Source organism: Trichechus manatus, unplaced genomic scaffold, assembly GCF_000243295.1.
Source record: "Trichechus manatus latirostris isolate Lorelei unplaced genomic scaffold, TriManLat1.0 scaffold00065, whole genome shotgun sequence".
Classification (NCBI taxonomy): domain Eukaryota; kingdom Metazoa; phylum Chordata; class Mammalia; order Sirenia; family Trichechidae; genus Trichechus; species Trichechus manatus.
The window spans coordinates 12,954,877-12,979,369 of record NW_004444001.1 but is presented as its reverse complement, the minus strand read 5'-3'; the positions used below and the strand labels follow the sequence as shown (position 1 = coordinate 12,979,369).

The 24,493-nt window shown below is 41.0% G+C and overlaps 1 protein-coding gene across 1 annotated transcript in view; it reads left to right on the top strand.

Annotated features, from left to right (window-relative positions):
* ADGRF5 (adhesion G protein-coupled receptor F5) overlaps positions 1-24,493 on the top strand; it is a 68,652-nt gene that overhangs the window by 28,471 nt on the left and 15,688 nt on the right. Inside the window, exons 6-12 of the mRNA XM_004379531.2 lie at positions 1,969-2,027; positions 3,663-3,805; positions 7,586-7,807; positions 9,588-9,791; positions 13,843-14,013; positions 16,447-16,656; positions 22,514-22,726. Coding sequence (XP_004379588.1) covers positions 1,969-2,027; positions 3,663-3,805; positions 7,586-7,807; positions 9,588-9,791; positions 13,843-14,013; positions 16,447-16,656; positions 22,514-22,726 — 1,222 coding nt within the window. The remainder of the gene's footprint in view (positions 1-1,968; positions 2,028-3,662; positions 3,806-7,585; positions 7,808-9,587; positions 9,792-13,842; positions 14,014-16,446; positions 16,657-22,513; positions 22,727-24,493) is intronic.

Genomic DNA, 24,493 nt, shown 5'->3' with positions numbered 1-24,493 from the left:
GTGAGGCCTCCTGCTTTGTTCTTCTTGAGTAAAGCTTTACTTATCCGGGGCCTCTTTCCTTTCCATAGTTGGTGATTTGTTTCTCCATTTCATTAAAAAATGCCATTGGAATTTGGATCGGGATTGCATTGCATCTGTAGATCGCTTTGGGTAGAATTGACATTTTCACAATGTTGAGTCTTCCTACCCATGAGCAAGGCATGTTTTTCCACTTATGCAGATGTCTTTTGGTTTCTTGCAGTAGTGTCTTATAGTTTTCATTGTATAGGTCTTTTATGTCTCTGATTAGATTTATTCCTAAGTATTTTTTATTCTTGGGGTTTATTGTAAATGGTATCGATTTGGTGATTTCCTCTTAGAAGTTCTCTGTTGCTGTAAAGGAATTCAACTGATTTTTGTATTTTTATCTTGTATCCTGATACTTCGCTGAAATCTATTAGTTCCAGTAGTTCTCTTGTGGATTCTTTGGGGTTTTCTGTGTATAAGTTCATATCATCTGCAAATAGAGATACTTTGACTTCTTCCCTAATAATTTGGATGCCTTTATTTCTTTTTCTAGCATAATTGCTCTGGCTAGGACCTCCAACACAGTGTTGAATAAGAGTGGTGATAAAGGGTATCCTTGTCTGGTTCCTGTTCTCAAGGGGAATTCAGTGGCTGAGTTTTGGAAGTACATTGCCAAGCCTTTCTTCCAATGTGGCTGTGGGTGGACTTGAACCTCCAACCTTTTGGTTAGCAGCCAAGTGCATTAATTGTTTACCCCTATCCAGGGACTCCACTGGCACTTACGACAGACTTAAATTTACTCATGTAGAAATAGATAATATTCCCTGAGTGTTAACTGGGTGCCAGACACTGTTCTAAGTGTTTTATGTTGGATTAGCTCATTTAAACCTAAAAGCTTTGCCTGAGTTAACTCATTTGGAATAGAGCTTCCCAAATGGTGTGGCACGAATTAGTACAGGTCGGCTGAGCTAATGACTTCCCTCAACTCCCTGGCAGCCAAGCCCCTGCCTTAGGCCACGGGCAGTCTCCTACTTAGCCCTGTGCGCCACACAGATATTATCCTTTTCCATGGGTGCCAGGATGACGTGCTGATTCAGAAGAGCTCTTGGGCATCTAATTTGCATGTTTGGCATGTGACAGTTCTGCATTGCATAGCAACTCCCATTACACACACACACATAGTTACATACTTTTGAGGAAAGAGAGGGTTACGTGTTAAGTTTGAATCCCACCCAGCCAGGTACCTGGCACTGTGCTTTGCCCATTATAACTGCCCAATAAATGTGACTTGAATCAAATAGAATCACTTGTGGGGTTGGTGTTCAGAGAAACAAAATAGAGTAAAAAATATCATAACAACAATATTGGCCCAAGCAGTGCTGCACTATGTCAAGGGAGGGATCAGATTGTGTGGCAGCCACGAGGATACTCCTCCCAGACCTCCAACTATGGGGGACGCAATTGACCAAGGGCCCCAGCTGCTGCTTTTGAAATCCATGACAGCGTCTGCTGCTCTCTACCAATGAGTGAGCATGGCAGGTCCATGTCTGCCAGACCTGGGATTCCTTTGAGGACCTTACTGAACCTTCCCAGGTTCAGTGTAGGACATTATCATCCAAACTTCCTTCCATTTCTCTTCTGCTCAGGACCTGATGGCTCTCCCTGCCTTCCCTGCTCCCTCCCCATTTTCTTTCTTTTCTTTCGTATTCTACCCTGAATAAATGTTTTGCATGTATTCTATCCTGAACAAATCTTGTGTCAGCTTCTCTTAGGACTCAGGCTGACACAGGTAGTTAGGAATTACTTCTTCAAAGACCTACTGATGCCAGGGCTATCAAAATACACAGGAGAAAATTCTACCTAAGGTGATAAGGAATATGAGATTTTTACTGTTCTAAATCTTTAGGCATTTGTCTCATGCCATTGCTTGATACATGATCCTCGTCTTATTTTATTTTCCAGTTCTGGAAAGGCTACAGCACTTTATCAGGCTTCAAGTCTGTGATTGTAACAGGGTTCAGGTAAGAATGATATAATTTGGTCATTTCTATCAGATGGTAGGGACCAACATATTAGTGAAGGAAGAAAAGACTAGGGGAGGGGCATCCAGGTAATGAGCACCCAGGGGCGATCTCTAACTTGCACCACTCCCCCCCCCAATTTCAAGATGAATAGATGTTGGTAGAGGTGATGCATCAGCAGAAACGACATCTCCCCTCTTGTTTAGCTGCCTCAGTCAGGCACCTTTCATATATGTGGTGCCTCGGAATGTCATTCTGTGCCTCCTTGGACTTGTGCCTGGGGATGAGTGCCCTCTTTTGCCCCTACCCATTGCTACACTTCTGGGGACATCATCTGGAATGCTTAGTTTGGTAAAGGTGAAGACTAAAGCTAGATTCAGGGGCTTAAACCCATTGCTGTCGAGTCAATTCCAACTCATAGCAATACTATAGGACAGAGTAGAACTGCCCCATAGAGTTTCCAAGGCTGTAAGCTTTATAGAAGCAGATTACCACATCTTTCTCCCCAGGAGCGGCTGGTGAGTTCAAACCACTGATCTTTCAGTTAGTGGCTAAGCGCTTAACCACTGCACCACCAGGGCTCCTTTGTAGGGGCTTACAAAAACCAAACCAAACTCGTTGCCATTGAATCAATTCTGACTCATAGTGACCCTATAGGACAGAGTCGAAATGCCCTATAGGGTTTTCAAGGAGAGGCTGATGGATTCAAACTGCCGATCTTTTGGTTAGCAGCCAAGCTCTTAACCACTGTACCACCAGGGCTCCTTTGTAGGGGCTTACAAAAAAAAAAAAAAAAAAAAGCCAAACTTGTTGCCATTGAGTTGATTCTGACTGAAGGAGTAGGAAATACTGAGAACGGTAGCTATTTAAAAGTAAGGTGATAAGTAGACTTGTGTTCATTTTATGCATGCAAGAATTTTGCAAATTTTGCAAAGACAGCTGTAAGCTAAGTTTTTTAGTTTAGGGAGTTCAGAAATACAAAAATGAAATAATATCATTGCAATGATGCCTTTGTAAAAAAAAAAAAAAAGTTTGCAAGCCAGTCAGGACCACAGAGTCGCACATTACGATGTGAGTGGCTCCTTCTGGAGCTGAACAACGCGGCAGCCCTGAGTGAGTTTGCACAGTGTTTCCAAAAAATTAGCTCTCAATCTTAAAAGTTGGGAACATTTCCAGGAACATCCAGATATTTGGCTTCCCTTAACATTCAGTACATCTGCTAACCCTGGGCCAGCATGGCTATCAGTAGGCTCTGCGTTGTGGCTACCTCCCTATGATCAGCTAATAGGATTCAGTTCATGAATCCCCATCTGACTACTTTGTTCATTGATGTTACCTGTCTGCAGACATTAGTGTGTGCAAGCCCTGCTGTGGGCTATCAACTAGAGCTTGAAAACACATGTATTTCAGTGAGGAGAATAGTACTCATGGTTCCATTTGCCCTTTTCCCTCTCATCTGATTTATTATCATTGTTACTTGGCACTGCCGTGGCAAACTCAGCAGAGATGGCCTGCTAATTCTAGCTCCCGCCCAGGCTTTTCCTACTATTTTGGTTCTCCATGCGAATAATCCCTAAAGATCTAAACTCTTCCGAGTTTGTTACTACTTTACTAAACTGAGTCATCTCTATCCAGGCCTGGAAGTGTGGTTGTGAGTTTTGAAGTCACAGCAACAACACCATCACCTGAATCAATACATAAAGCAAATGAGCAAGTAATACAGAGCCTCAATCAAACCTACAAAATGGACTACAGTTCCTTTCAAGCAGTTACTAGTAGTAAGTGGAACTTCACTACATTTTTCCTATACATAGATTCTATTGTTAGTGTTGTTGCCATTGAGTTGGCTCCCACTCATGGCAACCTTATATATAACAGAATGAAACGATGCTTGGTCCTGCGCCATCTTCATGATTGTTGGTATGTTTGAGTTCATTGTTGCAGCTATTAGATTCTATTTAGATATTGTAATCATGTATGTCATTATGCTTAAACCCAGGTAGTTACGTTAAGCTGTTCTTCATGGAGAAAGAGTCTCCAGTTCTGGAACAGAGGATGACAAGCTGTCTCCACCTCTTTAGCCAGTGTCTCCCAACCTGGCTGATGTCACTGCAGCTGGGGGCCACGGAGTCATGTGGGTTTATGGAGTTCCTAAATCAGCAGATCCAAAATATCCAAAAAAGTCAAACAAGCATTGTGGTGGGGGTTGTGATATCTGTGAAACGTACTGATACTAAATAGGGTGTCATTGTTACCGTAGAGCAGTAGTTCTCAGAGTGTGATCCCCAGACCAGCAGCATCAGCCTCACCCGGGAGCTTGCTAGAAATACGAATTCTAGGGCTCATCCCAGACCTACAGGGCAAATTTTTGTTTTAACAAGCCTTCTAGGTGATTCTAATGCATAGGAAAAATTGAGAACAACTGCTTTCATTTACAAACAGTGATAAAGAGGAGAACCCTGGGATCATTTGTAAAATGGGATACACAGTTGGGTTCTGTGGTGTTAGTGGGTAAGTGAACCTATTATTACCTTGGAGGTAGTAAGGAGAGGTGTCCAAGCAGAGATCTGGTGGGCGGGGATTGGCCAGTGAGTGTTCTGGATAACTCAGGTCCGTGTTCTGGAGTGAAGGAGACTGCTCGTTGGAGACAATGAGGTCTCCTTCCTGTGGGAGAAGAAAGTGAAAAGGCTGCTATAGGGGCTTACATTTTCTGCTAGTATTTTTAGACATCAGGTCAATCAAAAAATATTTCAAGTGATAAAACTAGGTAAGAAAGCATGAGAGAGATATAAAATGGTAAGAGAGTGCTGCAACATAAGCAAGATAAAATGGCAGAAGAAAAATTCAGATAGGGCAGGAACGAAATAATGAAAACTAAAGGAAAAGGAATAAGTGGCCTAAAAGCAAGGGTTCACACAGGATCAATCCCAGCAATTCACTCCCTTCCCAGCCCCTAATGCTACCCGGCCAACCAACAGATGTGCTTTCTTTGCCCTGAAAAATTCTTTTAATTTGGCTTTTAGGGCATGGGAGAATAGCAGACTCTAGCATAGTTAAACTTCAGTTGTGATTCCTCTTTCCCAAAAATTTCAGTCATGCTGGGATATTTAAATGAATAAGTATCTAGTAGTTTTACTGATCCAGTATGGCCAACTGTCAGTCCAGAAACATGCTTGCTGACAGTATAGATCATAAAAGTGCTTGAAAATCTGTGGCTTCTTTGTCCAAAGAGCAGTGAAGTCATCGGGAAGAGCATTCAACACATCCTTCTGCACAGGATCTATATCCATGTCTGCCCTCCTTCAAATACCAGAAAGTGATTCTGTAACATATACAGCCCTAGACCAATAAACCAGGCTTATATCACATGCACTTCCATGGAGGAACTCTGACACCATTCTGGTCTCCATAGTGTTGGAGTCGTTTGCCCAGAATACCGATATCTTAAAAAAATCCAAGGGACAGGATTTTTTTTTTTTTTTAATTATAATCATACTTTGGGCAGGTGAAGAGAGAGCAAGAAAGAAAAATGTTGGATGAATAAGCTGATATCAGGAATTTATTTTTAAATCTATCTTTATAAAACACAAAGGGCATATGGCAATCTTCAGAATTAGCAGTTGCTGTCGAGTTAATTCTGACTCATGGCAACTCCATGAGTATCAGAGTAGAACTGTGCTCTATAGGGATTTCAGTGGCTGATTTTTCAGAAGTAGATCACCAGGGCTTCCTTCTGAGGTCCCTCTCGGTGGATATGAACCTCCAACAGCCAAGCACATTAACTGTTTTCACCATCCAGAGACTCCTATCTTCAGAATAGTTGCATTTCTTTTGTAAAACATTAATCCTCTGGTGATGTTTGATTAATCAGCAAGGTCCCTTAACCAGAACACTTTCTTCTTTAATCACTCTCAGTGAATTTATGTTCAATCCCCAAAACCCCGGAAGGTTTACTAATCGTGGTTATTAGTAACCATATTGAAAACAGTGACACCATTACTGAATCTTCTCCATGCTCAGCCCAGTGTGTTACATTTATTTCATCCTCATATATCCTGTGAGGTAGGTATTATTATCCACATTTTACAGATGAGAAAACAGAGGTTTAGAGAGGGTAAAAAATTTTCTCAAATGCACATAATAACACCAAGTTGTGTGACTTCAAAACCAGTTCACTACATTAAATTTCCACAGATAGCCTTGTTTCCTAATAGTTGAACGTGATTTTTATAAAAATATTATGTTAATCAGGGGCCTAAGAAAAGTAATAAATATTTAAATGCCTTAATATTTTAGCTAGAGCATCACGCCACCTAAATTTAATCTTATGGTGTTTTTATTCCCATGTTTATAATATGTAGGGGGGTCCTGCCTGAGCATAAAGCCTCATGCAAAAGAGGCCTCATACATCCTCATTATGCCAGCTCCTCTGATTTCCTTAACACCATATAATTCATGAAACACGTAGTACAAGAAACACAGATGAGAGGGAGAAACTGCATGTCATGTAAGCAAAGGGCATCCATGAGAACATATAAAAAATAACCAATATTGTGTCTTGATTTTTATCTGTGAAAGGACAATCTGCATAGTGATTCCCCAGAATATTACTGCCAAAATAGTAACAATAGCTACTGTTCCCCCAAGTCACCTCCCAAGGTAGCTCTCACTGCCTGTATTTTGCAGATGAGGGAACTGAGGCTCAGCAAATTCCCCAGGGCCACACGGTTACGTGTGACACAGATCTAGGATTCAAATCCATATCTGTCTGTAAAGCTCCCATTCTTAAGGGCACATTCTTAAGTAGACTTTATCATCAATAATTAATTCATTTTCCTATTTTTAATTCATCAAAGACCTAGTCAGAGCTTTCAGGCTGCATGAGGTATCAATGTGATTGATTAGACGCAGGTGAAATTATTGCAGTCAATAGCAAAGAAACTTGATGTTTAAGTTAGCTTGTGTGGCTTTTTCATGAGTAAATTCTACCAGGATTTTGAAATCCTGAAAATAGCTTGTTGTTGTCATTGTTGTTAGTTGCCATCAAGTTGATTCTGACTCATGGTGACCCCATGTGTACAAAGTAGAACTGCTCCATAGGGTTTTCAGAACTGTGAATTTTTGGAAGCATATTGCCAAGCCTGTGTTCCAAGGCACCTCTGGGTGGGTTTGAACTGCCAACCTTTAGGTTAGTAGTCCAGTGCTTAACCATTTGTGCCACCTAGAGACTCCTTGAAAATAGCTTAAGGATCCCTTAGGGATCCTCATTACTACCACTGCAGACTCGCAAGTATTCAAAGACCCCAAACTGGAAACTATGTCCCTTATATGTGTCAAGTGGTAACTATTTGGGCCTCAGACACCTCGTGTTTTTACCTGCTAAAGTGAGGAGGGTATGTTGCCTTATTATATAAAGCACCACAGAGGAGGACATGTTGCCTTATTATATAATGTGGCCTGTGGAGACCTCATTAGGATCCTGGTGGTGGTGGTTGTGCTGAGTGAGTGATTACATTTCTTCTCTTTGGGATTCTAACATCTTTTCTTCGGGTTTCCAGATGAAACAAAGTTTTCTGTCATACCGGGAGTCATCTTTGAAGGGGATACAGTAACCCTGATGTGTGAAAATGAAGTTTTGTCTTCCAATGTGTCTTGGTATCATGTCGACAGGAACATCGACATCCAGAACAGCAGCAGATTCTTTGTTTATACCTCTGTGTTCAACAACATGACTTCAGTGTCACGCCTCACCATTCACAACACCACTCAGAGTGACGCAGGTGGGTGTATGTTCAGTAACTTGTGTGAGAAAAGGAATAAAGCTATCTGTCCTAGCTTGCTAGAGCTGCCATAACAAAATACCCCTAAGTGGGTGGCTTCAAAGAACAGAAATTTATTTTCTCACTGCTCAGAGGCTAGAAGTCTGAATTCAGGACATCACCTCTAGGGTAAGGTCTTCTTTGTCTCTTTCAGCTTTTAGTAACTGCCAATAACCCTTGGCATTCCTGAACTTATAGATGAACCAGTCTCCACTGTGACATGGTGTCTGTCTTCCCTCTGTGTGTGTCTGTCCCTGTGTCTCTTCTGCTCTTTTTATAAGACATCACTCAGAAGTGATTAGGTTTAGGACCCACCTTCTCCAGTATGACCACATTAAGACAATAAAAAAACACTTAATTCCAAACAGGGCCATCTTTACAGGCACAGGGGTTAGGACTTCAACAAAATTTTTTTAGAGCAGTTTTAGGTTTACAGAAAAATTACAAAGTACAGAGAGTTCCCATATACCCCCTGTTCTTGCTGTACATAGTCCCCCTATTATTAACATCTTGTACTGTTGTTAGGTGCTGTCAAGTTGGTTCTGACTCATAGCAACCCTATAGAACAGAGTAGAACTGCCCCATAGAGTTTCCAAGGAGCAGCTGGTGGATTATGAACTGCCAACCTTCTGGTTAGCAGCTGAGCTCTTAACCACTATGCCACCAGGGCTCCAACATCTTTTATTAGTGTGGTACATTTGTTACCATTGATGAGCCAATATTGATACATTATTATTAACCAAAGTCCATAGTTGACATCAGGGCTCACTCTGTGTTGTACAGTTCTATGGGTTTTGACAAATGCATAATGTCATGTGTCCACGATTGCAGTATCATACAGAATAGTCTCCTGCCTTTATGCAGCTTTTTCCTCTTCAAAAAGAAGTCTCTTGGCTCAATTTTTTCAAAAATAAAAATCAATCCTGTGATGTATGAGTCAAGCAAAATTAGCTTCGGAACACAAATACAGCTTTCCACATTTACCAAGGCTTATAAGTTAGAACTAAAGACAAAATGCAGACTTTTTTTTTTAAATTATAAACAGCTTTGTTGAGATAGAATTGAGACAGTAAACTGTACATATTTAAGGTATGCAATTAAATAAGTTTTGAAATATGTATATACCTGTGCAACTATCGCCGCAATCAAGATAGTGAACATAACTATACCTCCAAAAGTTTTCTTGGACCTCTTGGTAATCTCTCCCTCCTGCCTCTCCCTGACCCCACCCCCGACCCGAGCAACCACAGAAGAAGTCTTAGTTCTTCCCTGAGGCTGGTGATGAACCTGACATTCTAGAAGGTAATAACCCCATTGTAACCCAGATGTCAGCAGGGGCATCTCTCTTTCCGGGCATGAAAAGGCATGCTACCGACACATCGTCCTAACCCATCTTCATAGATTCTGATTTTGCCACAGAGTTAAATAGGATCCACAGCCTTCTAATTTCTCCAAGGTTTTCCAGTTTTTCCTTCCTACCTCTTCCATTCTCACACTTTTTTCTTACTAGCAAAGTCCCTGAGCCTTCTGCTTTTTCCTTAAAAAATATCTTTACTCTTTACATTGTGGCATCAGAAATATCTACATTGACTCTCCGCACTTCCTGGATGTTGCTTTTAGGGTTGTTTACACCACGTGTCAGATGCTTTTGAAAATGATGGTTCAGGAAGGAGTCATGACACATGAAATAAGAAAATATATCTATGTGGTAATAATAAATGATTTTGTGTGTTCTATGCAGGTGAATATATTTGCAAACTGACGTTAGATATTTTTGAATATGAGTCCAGGAAAAAAATAGATGTTACTGCCATCAGAATTTCGGCAATTAAAGAAATGAAGGTGACGTGTGACAATAATCCTGTATCTTTGGAATGCTGCAGTGAGAAGAATGCTAACTGGAGTAACATAGAATGGAAGCAGGAGGGGGAAATCAACATTCCAGGTGAGAGTGTTAAATGATAAGCCCTTTTGCAGATAGATTTTTGCCTCTAGGACAAGTGAAAATGGGAGATGGGGTGAGTGGAGGAGGAAATTTCAGGCTGCTGTTTTTTCCTAGACTTCAGGCTGTGAAAAAGTGTTAGGTGTGATGTCAGCTCCAGCTTAGCCACTCTAGAGTGAAAATCTAAAAACAAGCATACGCGTGTCAATGCTTGGATTGTAGACAAGGTCTTTGCAGCTGAAGACCTGAGAGGGAGTGATGCTGATGGCCTAGCCCCATGGCATCTCCTGCCTACAGAAAAGCTCATCCTCACGTTCCTTTCCTTCGTGTCTTCAGCAAAGAGCTGAGACTGAGGTCATTGACTTTGCATTGAAGTCTGACTTGGAGCTTCTCATTTCTGTGTCTCTTCTCTTGGTGACTGTTCTCACTTTTCAGCCTTTTTGTCCAGGTTTATGTCTGTATTATATATCTCTGTGCCTCTGGATTAACATCGCTCTCTCTGTAGACCTGTTTGTCTCTCAACTGTTTTACGTCAGTTTCTGATCTTGTTGCTTTTGTTTTAGATCTGAGATCTTATCTAAAGTTCTCTACCTTCCACCTTATTAATTAATGATAATAGCCCTGGTGGTGCAATGATTAAGCACTCAGCTGCTACCAGAAAGGTCAGCAGTTCAAACCCACCCAGTGGCTCCACAGGAGAAAAAACCTGGAGATCTGCTCCTCTAAAGATTATAGCCTAGGAAGCCCTATGGGGCAGTTCTACTCTGAGCAATAGGGTTGCTATGAGTCAGAATTGACTTGATAGCACACAATAATGGCAATGATAATAATGGAGCCCCTGGGTGCAAACAGTTAACATGCTAGGCTGCTAACCAAAAGGTTGGAGATTGGAGCCCACACAGAGTCACCTTGGAAGAAAGCCTGACAATCTACCTCCGAAAAAATCAGCCATTGAAAACCCTATGGAGCACAGTTCTACTATGACACATGTAAGGTCACCATGAGTCAGAGTCAACTCAGTGACAACTGGTGGCCTGTATTTGGACAAACTGAAGATAATCTGTTTCTAATCTTGAAACAACTCCTAAAATCATCAGGCCATTTTGCCCTAGGGCTTAAGGAATTATCTGAAGGCTACATGGGTTTGGTTTGGTTTTGACTATTCATAGAAGAAGCCCTTCTGGTGCAATGGTTAAGCGCTCAGCTGCTAACCAAAAGGTCAGTGGTTCAAACCCACCACAGAAGAAAACACCTGGTGATCTGGTCTCGTAAGTATTTCCACCTAGGAAACCCTTGTGGGGCAGTTCTGCTCTGACCAATAGGGTCATATGAGTCGGAGTCTACTCAGCAGCACACAACAACAACACCATTCATAGATTGCTGGAAGCAGAACAAGCTACTTATGTGTGGAGTTTAGTACAAAATGAAAACGCAGGGCTCTTCGTTCAAAAATTATTAAGAATTTTAAAATGGCAACAGCAGTGCATTAAACTAAATACGGGCCCTTCTGAATCAAGAGTCACATGCCTGTGAAGGAAGTCCTGGCTGAAAGGATTATTGGAAGAGGATTGATTTTTAGCAAGCTGAGTTCTCCAGAGGCTTCTCCTGTCTCCATTTTGTTCTGTGGGTAATAGTCAGCCCTTGCACAGCAGTGCACTCAGAAGCTGGTCCCTGGAGGGTAGTGCTGGGTTATGGATGTGAGCAGATACTGACCACATATCACTGAGTAAAATCACACCAGTGGTCTCCTTACCAACCATTTGGCTTGCCTCCAATCCATTCTCCTTCAGCAGCCAGTGCAATCTCTTGACAGCAAGTGGTTAATGATAATAATAACAACAATAATAAATAAATACAGCAATACTGACCCTGTTATTTATAGCAGTTTGTGGTTAACCAACTTCTAAAAACTATGTTATCTCTTTTAATCATGTTTAAACTTGACCACAATTCAGTGATGCTGGCATTTTCACCTCCAGATTTCCAAATGAGGAAATTAAGGCCAAGATTAAATGACTTATACAAGGTTCTCACAATAGGAAGAGAAAAGAGAGAATTGGGTCTCACCTCAGATCTAGTTTGAAGACCACTGTTTGTCTTGGCCAAACTGTATTACCCGCGCCTGATGAGCCCGCGCTGGGGCGAGCTGGTCTGCAGAGCTTGGGCAGAAGCAGAAGACCGTTTCTCCCTAGAAACCGTGTGTAACAAGATCCAGTCCTTCTCTTACAAGATAACAGTATTATGTACGTCTTTAAAGTAAAAATTTTCTTTAAATTAAAATGTGGCTTTACACATTAAATACATTAGTGGGCTAAGCCTTTATTTTACAAAGCCTTTACTATCAGACTGTATTAAAGTTTAAAAACAATAAAATAACGACCAATTTATATGCAACTTTCCCAGAGCACATCTGTTTTGCACAGCACATTTCACCTGCAATGTTTGTATTTGACTTTAAAGCACTCAGAATGGGAAAGACATCTGGTGATTGTCAAAAAGCTCAACACGTGGTACATTTAGTCACTTCCTTGATTTTTTATGGAAGAGGAGGTGCAGGCATCCTAAAGGAATTGCCGGATGGGAGAAAGATCTTGCAAAGTTTCATGGTACTGACTTTTAAGTCTTCAACTCTGAGACGTGAAAAATCTCACCCTCTGGCAAAGGAACGTGGAAGTCTGAGGTGCAGATGTTTGGGGACCTCTCTGGGGCCACCCCTTCGGCAGACATTCCCAATGCCCATTGTGGGCTGAAGTGACCACAGAACAATGGTTTTCCTGCCACAGGGCAGCTGCCCTGGGATCTACACAGACAGGTCTCTGATGAATTTACCGTCTGGTCTCAGCATCCAGCCTCTTCCTCCTCCTCCTCCTCCACTGGCTGCCCCCTCTGTAGCTCTCTTTCCCCAGATTCCAAATTTACTGTAGAAGAATAAATTTTAAGGTAGTGTAGCAGATAGATTGAAGGGGCAAATGACTGAAAATAGAGACCCAGTTACAATAATAACCTGTAACTGGGGAGATAACAGAGAATGGGGCTTGAGTGAGTGACCATGAGTTGAAGTAGACATGATGTTTCCGAGGTATAATCTAGTGACAGTGTTCGAAGAATACCTTAGGAGTGCATGGCAGCAGACGAGGTGGGAGGAGAGAGAGTGAAGGGTCGAGTTGGAAACATTAGCAAGAGGTAGGAGCCCTTGTGGCACAGTGGTTAAGAGCTTGGCTGCTAACCAAAAGGTCAGCAGTTTTGATCCACCAGCCGCTCCATGGAAACCCTGTGGAGCAGTTCTTCTCTGTCCTGTAGGGTGGCTGTGAGTCAGAATCGACCCGACAGTAACTGGTGGTAGGCAAGAGGTGAAGATGTCTCAGAGGGCGTGGTATTCCTAGGAATGGAAAAGAAGGGATGGAAGCAGAGCTAATTTGAAGGGGAAACAGCTGGTAACCTGAGAAAGCATGAAGTTGAAGCTTCCACTAAAAATACAGATTTAATAAGAGGGAACAAGTTATGAAACTATTTCTCAAATGAGATGTATCTGAGATGTCCCAGTCTCACTTCTTCTTTATTCCAATAATAATGATAATAGCCTAAATAATCCCACATCTTTTTTCCTTCCAGTACTAATATTACCCAAACACCTTGCCTTTTTTATCTTTCACACTTCAGTGATACCACTAATGTTACCCTTTGTTAGGGTTAGACCTCAGATGGGCACTGATCTAAGTTATTTATATATTAACTCACTTAATCTGACAACAGTCCTCAGCAGTAGCTACTATTATTTATTACTACTTCACAACTGGAGAAGCTGAGGCACAGAGCAGTTAAAAGACTTCCTCAACAACACCCTGCTAGTAGGTGGTGGAGTTTGGCATCTGAACCCAGGCAGCCTGGCTCCAGAGTCTGCAGACTTAACCACTACTATACTATCCCATCTCTTCATCCAGACAGAAGAGATCTAATTTAAATAGAAACCCTTTTTCACTGATTTGACATCTTTGTTACTAAATTGGAGAGTCAGCCAACTGTGACGGCAAAAGAACTGCTTATGCCATTACAGGAACCCCTGAAACAAACCAAGAGTTCAATTGCAGCAAATACACCATCAAGGCCAATGGAACGCAGTGCCCAAGTGGGTCGTCTGGAACAAAAGTTGTCTACACTTGTGAGTTCATCAGCACCCATGGAGCCAGAAGCAGTAAGGACATAGAAGTGACTTTCACCTCTGTGGGTAAGTACTAGAATTTTTAGCCATAAATGTTTTGCACCCTAAAGCAAAGTCTGCAAATGAACGGGAATATCTATGAGCAAAATGAAGCCGGACCTTTCTCGGGAGTTGGGAGTGTGCTTGGGACAAATCACACAATGGGAGATAGGAGAGAACTCTTCTCTCTGCCATTTTAATTCAAGTGGAGTCTTTTTTACTATTGGAAGGGTAGGGGAAGGAGCACAGTGGTTAAGCGCTAGGCTGCTAACCAGAAGGTCTGTGGTTTGAGCCCACCAGTCACTCCGTGGGAGAAAGATGTGGCAGTCTGCTTCTGTAAAGATTTATAGCCTTGGACACCCTATGGGGCAGTTCTACTCTGTCCTATAGGGTCACTATGAGTCAGAATCTCAACAGCAGTGGGTTTTGTTTGAGTTTAAGAGCAGGGGTAGGAAGCAGTGGCTGCAGGGAAGACACCTCCTATATTGTATTGGTCAGGCAGAACTGAACTGGGAGGTAGTTTCATACTCAGGTTACCCATTCCGTCGAGTCGATTCCGACTCATAGTGAGCCTATAGGATAGAGTAGAACTGCCCCATAGAGTTTGCAGGGAGCAACTGATGGATTAGAACTGCCAGTCTTTGGGTTAGCAGCCAAGCTCTTAACCACTAAGCCACCAGGGCTCTTTAGTCCTAGTGAATGATTGAATTTATTATAAATTTATAATAATGCCCTTAATTCCTCCCTTTCTCCTTCCATAATCCCATTCTCCTCCTGTGTACCAACTGCCTAGTTCACTCTTCCACAGACCCTCACCTCTCTCCACCATCTCCCCTCTCTCATTTCACTTATTCTAGAGTAATCTGTTATTTTGTGGTTATTTTACAGTTGGAACAAGTGTTATTCTTATCTTTCCATTAATTCAATTTAGGCCTCTTAAAATGATCATTTCTTGTCTCACAAAACATTATAAATTCATTTCTCTCTGCAAAAATGGGGTAGCCAAACTTGCTTTTCTACCCATCTTACAAAAATGAGATATTTAGATAAACTACAGACCCCTTTTGTACAGTTTGGAGGAAGGGCTGATGTAAGAAGTATTTGCTTCTCTTGTTCCCATTCTCTGTAATTGTGACTTAGTGTTTTCACAAAGATCAAAATCAGGTTTATCTGAAAAACTGATTGCCCTGGAGAAGTTTATGGGTATTTTGAGCAATTTGCAATTTTGCATACATTTTAACTCTGGGAGTTGTGTTGATTATGTGTGCTTTTGTCTGTCTTGGGGGCATATTGAATCTTTGCTGAACAACACTGGCTTGGTCTTGGACCTCAACTGACAATCAAGAGAACCGGATTCATGGTTCCATAAGCCTTTTCTTTCCCCCTCTCTGAAACAGCCAACCCTCAGAGAGCCCATCTCAAGATCCCTTCGGCCACAGAGGGCAATCAGAGGGACCCATTTTACCATGCTTGAATGACTTTGAGCTGCATCTGAACATTTGAATCTCAGCTTCTAAAGGACACTATAGAAAGCCCTGATTTCTTTTGACTTTGATTAAGAATAAGATTTTACACTGATTAGAAGGCAGTCAGTGGGCTTAAGGCACAAAGCCGTTTACCTGTAGAGGACAGAAGTGAATGGCATTTTGAAATGTCAACTATGTAAAAAGATATGATCTAAGAGAATAGGAAGATAGAATCAGAGCAAACAATAATGGACATTTATATAAACTTTTATATTCCTAAGGGTCTTTGTTAACATTTTTGAGGAATAATTGCCCATGAACAAATGAAGAACTCCAGAAGAAGAGCAGATAGAGAGAGACAGTCCAAGTCTAATTCTTTAGGCAATAAACTATATGATCCCTCTACTTAAAGGATAGCTCCAGAAAACATGCTTTTGCTCTTTGAGGAGTCATTATTAAACACTGACTGTGTACCAGACATAGTGCCAAGTGCTGAGGATGCCAAGACACAGAAGATAAAGTGCCTGCCCTTGAGGACTGATATAGAATGAATGAAAGTAAAACACGGCATGGTATTATGAGTGTTTTAAAAGAGTTGAGAACAAAGTTGCTATGAGAACTGAGCCATTTATTCTACCTTGAGGTGTCACAGAAGAGGATGGAGGGGAGCTTGGGTTAAGTCAACACTTCTAAGTTTGCAAATTTTTGCCCTACTGACCATCAGGAGATAATTCCAGCCACAAAGGGGAAGCACACGAGTTCCTAAGGCATATGATGGAAATGAGTACAGTTCAGAGCACCACCGGGAACAGCGTAGAAACAACTAAAGCCCAGGAGCAGCAAGGTACCAATCCCACGCTGACAGAAGTAGAGTCAGGATGGCCCATTGTTTCTGTCTCTCTTAAATTTCACTCCTCTGTTCATAACACCAGAAAGACTAAACATCAAACTTGTTGTCGGTTTTGTTTTGTCTGTTCTGTTTGCATTCTTTCAGCCAACCTAACAATAACCCCGGACCCAATTTCTGTTTCTGAGGGACAAAACTTTTCTATAATATGCAACAGTGATGTGAGTAACTATGATGAGGTGTACTGGAACACTTCTGCTGGAACTAAAATACATCAAAAGTTTTATACCACAAGGAGGTGTCCTCATGGAGCCGAATCAGTACTGACAGTCGAGACTTCGACCAGGGAGTGGAATGGTGAGTGTAAGGTCAGATATTGTGATGTGCTATCTGGACCCCCTGGAAACACACAATAATAGTTAGCATACATAGAGGGCCTGTCCTGGAACACTTCTACACCAGCCGTAACTTACATCATCACATTGAATTAAACAGTTATTTGGGGGAAGATGTCATTATTCCCATTTTGCAGCCTAGGAAACTGAGACTCAGAGACAATAAGGAATATACCTAGGCTTCTTGTTGTTGTTAGATGCCATCAAGTCAGTTCTGACTCTTAGCGACCCTATGTACAATAGAACGAAACACTGGCTGGTCCTGCTCCATCTTCAGAATCGTTACTATGTTTGAGCCCATTGTTGCAGCCACCGTGTCAATCCATCTAGTTGAAGGTCTTCTTCTTTTTCGCTGACCCTCTACTTTACCAAGCATGATGTCCTATGCAGGTACTGATCCCTCCTGATAGCATGTCCGAAGTATCTGAGACGAAGTCTCACCATCCTCGCTTCTAAGGAGCATTCCTGCTGTACTTCTTCCAAGACTGATTTGTTTGCTCTTCTGGCAGTCCTTGATATATTCAATATTCTTCCCCAACACCATAATTCAAATGCATCAATTCTTCTTCGATCTTCCTTATTCATTGCCCTACTTTTGCTTGCATATAACACGACTGAAAATACTATGGCTTGGATCAGGTGCATCTTAGTACTTAAAGTGACTTCTTTGCTTTTTAACACTTTAAAGAGATCTTTTGCAGCAGATTTGCCCAGTGCAATACATCGTTTGATTTCTTCACAGCTGCTTCCACAGGCGTTGATTGTGTATCCAAATGAAATGAAATCCTCGACAACTTCAGTCTTTTCTCCGTTTGTCATGATGTTGCTTATTGGTCCAGTTGTGAGGATTTTTGTTTTCTTTATGTTGACTGTATAATCCATACTGAAGGCTGTAGTCTTTGATCTTCATCAGTAAGTGCTTCAAATCCTCTTTGCTTTCAGCAAGAAAGGTTGTGTCATCTGCATGTCACAGGTTATTAATGAGTCTTCCTCCAATCCTGATGCTGTGTTCTTTTTCATATAGTCCAGCGTCTTGGATTATTTGCTCAAATAGAGATTGAATCAGTATGGTGAAAGAATACAACCCTGATGCACACCTTTTCTGATTTTAAACCACGCAATACCCCCTTGTTCTGTTCAAATAACTGCCTCTTGGTCTATGCACAGGTTCTGCATGAGCACAATTAAATGTTCTGGAATTCCCATTCTTTGCAATGTTATCCATAATTTGTTATGATCCACACAGCCAAATGCCTTTGCATAGTCAACAAAACACAAGTAAATATTTTTCTGGTATTCTCTGCTTTCAGCCAAAATCCATCTGACATCAGCAGTGATATCCCTCATTCCACGTCCTCTTCTTAATCCCGTCTGAATTTCTGGCAGTTCTCTGTCGTGTACTGCTGCAGCCATTTTTGAATGATCTTCAGCAAAATTTTACTTGCATGTGCTATTAATGATATTGTTTGATAATTTCTACATTCTGTTGGATCATCTTTCTTTGGAATGGGCATGAATATGGATCTCTTCCAGTTAGTTGTCCTGGTAGCTGTCTTCCAAATTTCTTGGCATAGATGAGTGAGCGCTTCCAGCATTGTATCCATTTGATGAAACATCTCATTTGGTATTCTGTCAGTTCCTGGAGCCTTGTTTTTCACCAATGTCTTCAGTGCAGCTTGGAATTCTTCCTTCAATACCATCAGTTCTTGATCATATTCCACCTCCTGAAATGGTTGAACGTTAACCAACTCTTTTTGGTATAGTAACTCTGTGTATTCCTTCCATCTTCTTTTGATACTTCTTGCGTCATTTAGTAGTTTGCCCATAAACCAAAAAAAAAAAAAAAACCAAACCTGTTGCCATCGAGTCGATTCTGACCCTACAGGACAGAGTAAAACTGCTCCAAAGGGTTTCCAAGGAGCAACTGGTGGATTCAAACTGCAGACCTTTTGGTTAGCAGCCATAGCTCACTGTAGTTCCTAACCACTGCGTCACCTTAAAATTGCAACTCAAGGCTTGAACTTTTTCTTCAGTTCTTTCAACTCGAGAAATGCCAAGTGTGTTCTTCCCTTTTCTAACTCCAGGTCTTTGCACATATCATTATAATACTTTACTTTGCCTTCTTGAGCTGCCCTTTGAAATTTTCTATCCAGCAATTTTACTTCATCATTTCTTCCATTTGCTTTAGCTACTCTACGTTCAAGAGCAACTGTTAGAGTCTCTTCTGACATCCATTTTGGTCTTTTCTTTCTCTTTTTGTCTTTTTAATGATCTCTTGCTTTCTTCATGTATGATGTCCTTAATATCACCCGACAAGTCATCTGGTCTTTGGTTATTAGTGTTCAGTGTATCAAATCTATTCTTGAGATGGTCTCTAAATTCAAGTGGGATATACTCAAGGTCATACTTTGGCTCTCATGAACTTGTTCTAATTTTCTTCAGCTTCAACTTGAAATTGCGTACGAGCAATTGATGATCTGTTCTGCAGTTGGCCCCTGGCCTAGTTCTGACTGATAATACTGAGCTTCTCCATTGTCTCGTTTCACAGGTGTAGTCGATTTAATTCCTGTGTATTCATTCTGGTGAGGTACACGTGTATAGTCTCCATTTATGTTGTTGAAAGAAAGGCATTTCCAATGAATAGTTTGTTGGTCTTGCATGATTGAATCATGTGATCTTTGGGTCATTTCTGTCACCAAGGCCATATTTCCAACTACTGATGCTTCTTCTTTTTTCCAACTTTCACATTCTAATCACCAGTAATTATCAATGCATCTTGAGTGCATGTGTGATCAATTTCAGACTCCTGAAGTTGATTAAAATCTTCAGTTTCTTCATTTTTGGCATTAGTGGTTGATGTGTAAATTTGAATAATAGTCATTAAATGTTCTTCCTTGTAGGCATGTAAATATTATCCTATCACTGACAGTGTTGTACTTCAGAATAGATCTTGAAATGTTCTTTTTGACAATAAATGTGATGCCATTCCTCTTCAATTTGTCATTCCCAGCACAGTAGACCATATGATTGTCCAATTCAAAATGGTCAATACCAGCACATTTTAGCTTACTAATGGCTAGAATATCTATCTTCAAGCATTCCTTTTAATTTTTGACAACTTCCACTTTTCCTAAATTCATACTTTGTACATTTCACAATCTGATTATTAATGGATGCTTGCAGCTGTTACTTCTCATTTTGAGTCATGCTACATCAGCAAATGAAGCTCCAAAAGCTTGACTTCATCCACATCATTAAGGTCGACTCTATTTTGGGGAGGCAGCTCTTCCCCAGTCATCTTTTGAGTGCCTTCCAACCTGAGGGGATCATCTTCTGGCACTATATCAGTCAATGTTCTGTTGCTATCCATAAGGTTTTCACTGGCCAATTTTTTTGGAAATAGATCTTCAGGTCCTTCTTCCTAGTCTGTCTTAGTCTGGAAGCTTAGCTGAACGTTGTCCACTATGGGTAACTCTGCTGGTATTTGAAATACTGGTAGCATAGTTTCCAGCATCACAGCAACATGTGAGACACCACAGTACAACAAACTGATAGATGAGTGATGGTGCCTAGGCTTACACACCTTAAGTTATAGAGCCAGGATTGGAACCAGGTCTCTCTGACTCCAGAGCTTGTATTCTTGCCCTTAAGAGATTTTTTTTTTTAAGACTTTTTACCAGACTCTTGTGAGTGTTTCATCCAACTGTGGTATAAAAAAAAACTTAAGTAAAGTTTTTGTATGCCTGGCCCCAAGGAACAGAATATTTTTATTTTCTATTTTACCAAATTCTATTCCAAGACTCTTGGAGTCCCCAGGTGGCACAAATAGTTAATGTGCTCTGCTGCTAACCAACCGGTTGGAGACTCAAGTCCACCCAGAGATGCACTTTTGAAAAATCAGCCATTGAGAACCCTTTGGAGCACAGTTCTACTCTGACATACATGGGGTCACTAAGAGTCAGATTTGAAGCAACTGTTTATTACTATTATTTTAACTGAATAAATTGTTCATGTTGGGAGGAAAACTAAGTCTCTGAATGCAAAGGGAATCTGCTAGTCAGAGCTGCCATAATAATAGCTATCATTTATTGGGCACTTACTATGTGATATGTACTATACTGTTTAAATACGTTAATTTATTTAATACAATAAACCTTGAGGATAGTGCTGTTATCACCATGTTACAGATGAGGAAACCAAGACCCCATGAGGTTAAGTAACTACCCAAGTTTATACATCTGGTAAATGGCAGTGCTAGAGTGCAAACTCAGACTGTCTGGCTCTGGTGGCTGGTTCTTAACCACTCTACTCTATTGCCTTTAATTAACTAAAGAACCCACTCCAGATCCTGTGAATCCCACATTTTATTTATGTTTTTCATATAAGTTCTAGGCAATGTTATAGCAATAATGTTATTGTTTGGGCTGAACTTGGTAGTATACAGTCAGGAAATGGGAATATTTTCTTCAAGGGTGATCTCAAACCTCCTCTGTCCAAATGCTGTTTCCTACTGCTGAGTAATAACTTAGGAAGAGCCCATAGCTTTTCTGGTCACAGTAAACTATTAAAGCAGTCCAGTTCAGGTACTGAAAAACCTATTCTGATCTAGATCTACCACCCTTTTGTTTTATATCCGATTTAAATTTCCTCTCCCCCATAACAAGGGAGAAAGGAGTTGAAAGGAGTTTCTTCAATCTCCTTGTTATACCTCTTTCCCACCAAGTAGCTGCTGCTTCTGGTTCCTACAGGTTTGGGGCAAAGAGAAGAAATGTAAAGAAAGGTGAAGGGTCTCCATTTACTGTAGGTGCCATTTATAATCTTACTATACTGTCTCCATAGCAGCTGCTCAAGTGGTGAGCCATTCTCTGATGAGCCCTGGCATAATGTCCATTTAGACAAGGTTCTTTCAAATCTCAACCCAACCACTTTCCACAGTGTCCCCTCTTCTTCACCAAACACTGGGTGTACAGGGTACTGCTCCTGTAGCCCTCTCATCACTCTAGCAAGATCTGCCAGCACCTCATCTTTAGAATTTTCTAGATAGAGTCAGAAGGTCCCTAAATGGCACAAGTAGTTCATTATCAGCTGCTAACCTAAAGGATGGCAGTTCCAACCAGCCCAGAAGCTCCATGGAAGAAAGGTCTGGCCTACTGTTTTCATAGATTACAGCCAAGAAAACCCTATGGAGCTATTCTACTCTGTAACACATGGGGTTGCCATGAGTTGAATCTGCTCGACAGCAGTGGGGTTTAGATAGAGTTATACATCAAACTCCTGGGTCCACAGGTCAAGCTCTCCCTCCCAAGAGCTTTCTCTCTCTCCTTCTCATCACACTCCTCATGTCATGGTGTCCTGGAGCCTGAGGGGTCTGCTCACTTAGCGGTGTTGTCAGGGTGAAGAGTGGACGTCACAACACCACAACATTCTATCAGGCCAACAACTCTCTTCAAAGAAGTTCGCATTCCAACACATGCCAAAATTACCACTTACGCCCTGGGTTGGTGAAAGAGTCTTGGAGTAGGATTCAGGAACCTAGTTTGAAACCCAGTTTCTGGTTTGAAACAAGCTGTGTAAACTTGGATAAGCCACTTAAATTTATTCAAAAGTAATGCAATATTTAGGTGGCCATTGATTAATTCTTCAAATACATGGAGATTCCAGGAGGGGAGTTGACCAGGCATTTTCTCCTCTAGCTTTCAGGAAAGTGTATTGTGCCCTTGTACAAACTTGACAGGGAGCTTTTTCTCTTAACCTTCCCAGCAAATGACTTTTAGGAGTAATTATTTCATTACATCTTATCTTTGCTTCCTTCCACTCAGGAACCTATCACTGTATATTTAAATATAAAAATTCATATAGTATTGCAACCAAGGATGTCACTGTTCACCCACTGCCTCTACAACCAAATATCTTGATTGATCCTTTGGAAGCTGCAGTTCCATGCAAAGGTTCCTACAACTTCAAGTGTTGTATAGAGGAGGATGAAGACTATGAAGTTACCTTCCAAATGGATTCCCTTTTCTTTCCTGCTGGTAAGAGGACAACTGCTGAATTGTTTCAGCAATATTATTTCACATATGTGAAGTCTAAAAAGTTGCTCTTTAAATGTTGTTAGGTGCCGTCAAGTAGGTTTCGACTCATAGCAACTCTACGTACAACAGAACGTACAACAGAAACTCCCCTCCTGGATTCTTATTCTTAAAATAGGGAGTAAAAAACAAAGACAGTGTCAGAAACAGAATGTAACAGAGCAGAATCCCATGAGCCTTTGTTACCTTCTATTCTGTATTGGTGTATGGATAACATTTCGGAAGCTGTGGGAGCTGTTGAAGACAGTATTAAGACACCTTAATGGGATTCTCACTTCCTCAGTATGGCAGAGTAGATATAGCCTGATAGTCCCTTCCTCCATGAAACACCTAGACAGGCTATAAAAATAATACAAAAATGCTTTTAAATACATAGCTGGGTATGCCAGAAAGTAAGAGAACTGTCCAAAGGCTAAAAACATACAGGGAAAGAAAAATAGAAGTGTAAGCTTCATCTAATGATGGGTTCTCTGAACATTTGCCAATATCAGAAGTCCAGAACCCGGGGTTTTAAGGTGGTAAAGAGCATAAAGAAAAGGCCTTGCTCCCTAAGCTATAGCTGAGGAGCCCCCACCCACTCCATCTCAGCCTGCACAACATCAGGACCCTTAACAGGTTTCATGCTCACTGGAAGAATAGCCTAGAAAAACAAAATCTATCTGGGAGAAGTTAGATCTTGGCCTCATCTCTGGGTAGGAAAAAGTCGCCTTGAGAATTATAACTGTGCTGCCCTCAATAAGGCTTGGGGTTTGAATTTATCCTGCCTATGTGGTTCAGGAAACTCCAAGCAGAGATATTTATTAAAAGTGGTCCAGTGGTCCATTGGTAGCACCCTCATGATACCTGGCAGATAAAAATTCAAATCCTCACTGGTAGATGGAACCCTCAATCCTGATCTCAGGATTCCCACAGATTAAGGTCAACAAAATATAAGCTCACAACCCCAAATCTCAAAAGATAGACACCTTCATGAGGGTTTTAAAAGCTCATTCATTCTTTCAATTACTATTCATTGAGGACCTTCCTAATGCAAAGCACCATATTAGGCAGTGAGAAGGAAAAAAACAAACTGGGGCACATGTGTTAATATTTAGAAGGGTTCATGTCAGAAAAGGCAATGCATATAAAATTAAACATCCAAAATGAATAATACAGATTGAAAGAACAATGGAAGTTCAGGTAAGCAGGGGTCCAATAAAAACTGGAGTATTTAGAGAAGGTTGTGTGGGACAGGGGAATGGAATCAATCTGGATATTGAAGTAGTAAACATTTCAACATCCTGTATTAAATATGCATTGCATCCAGTGATTTCTATGTGTCAGACACTGAGCTAGGTACTGGGAGATGCAATGATAAATAATGGGAACTTGCTCTTCAGGAGCACATGGTCTAGTGAAGGAGACAATCCATAAAGAAGTATATATTAACCAAAGTGGTGAAGGCAAGATAGGATAAATGACACTTGGATAAGTAGAAGGATGCTGGAAAGACATTCTGATTGTCAAAAAATGTGTGGACACAAAAGGACAAATATTGTATGAGACCTCTATTGTAAAAACCCATGAAAAAGTTCACACACAAAATGTAACAATTTTTGTTGGTTACCAGGGATGGGAGGGGTGGGTGGGGAAATACTAAATAGACAATAGATAAGTGGTATCTTGGGTGAAGGGTGAGACAGTACACAATACAGGGGAAACTAGCACAAC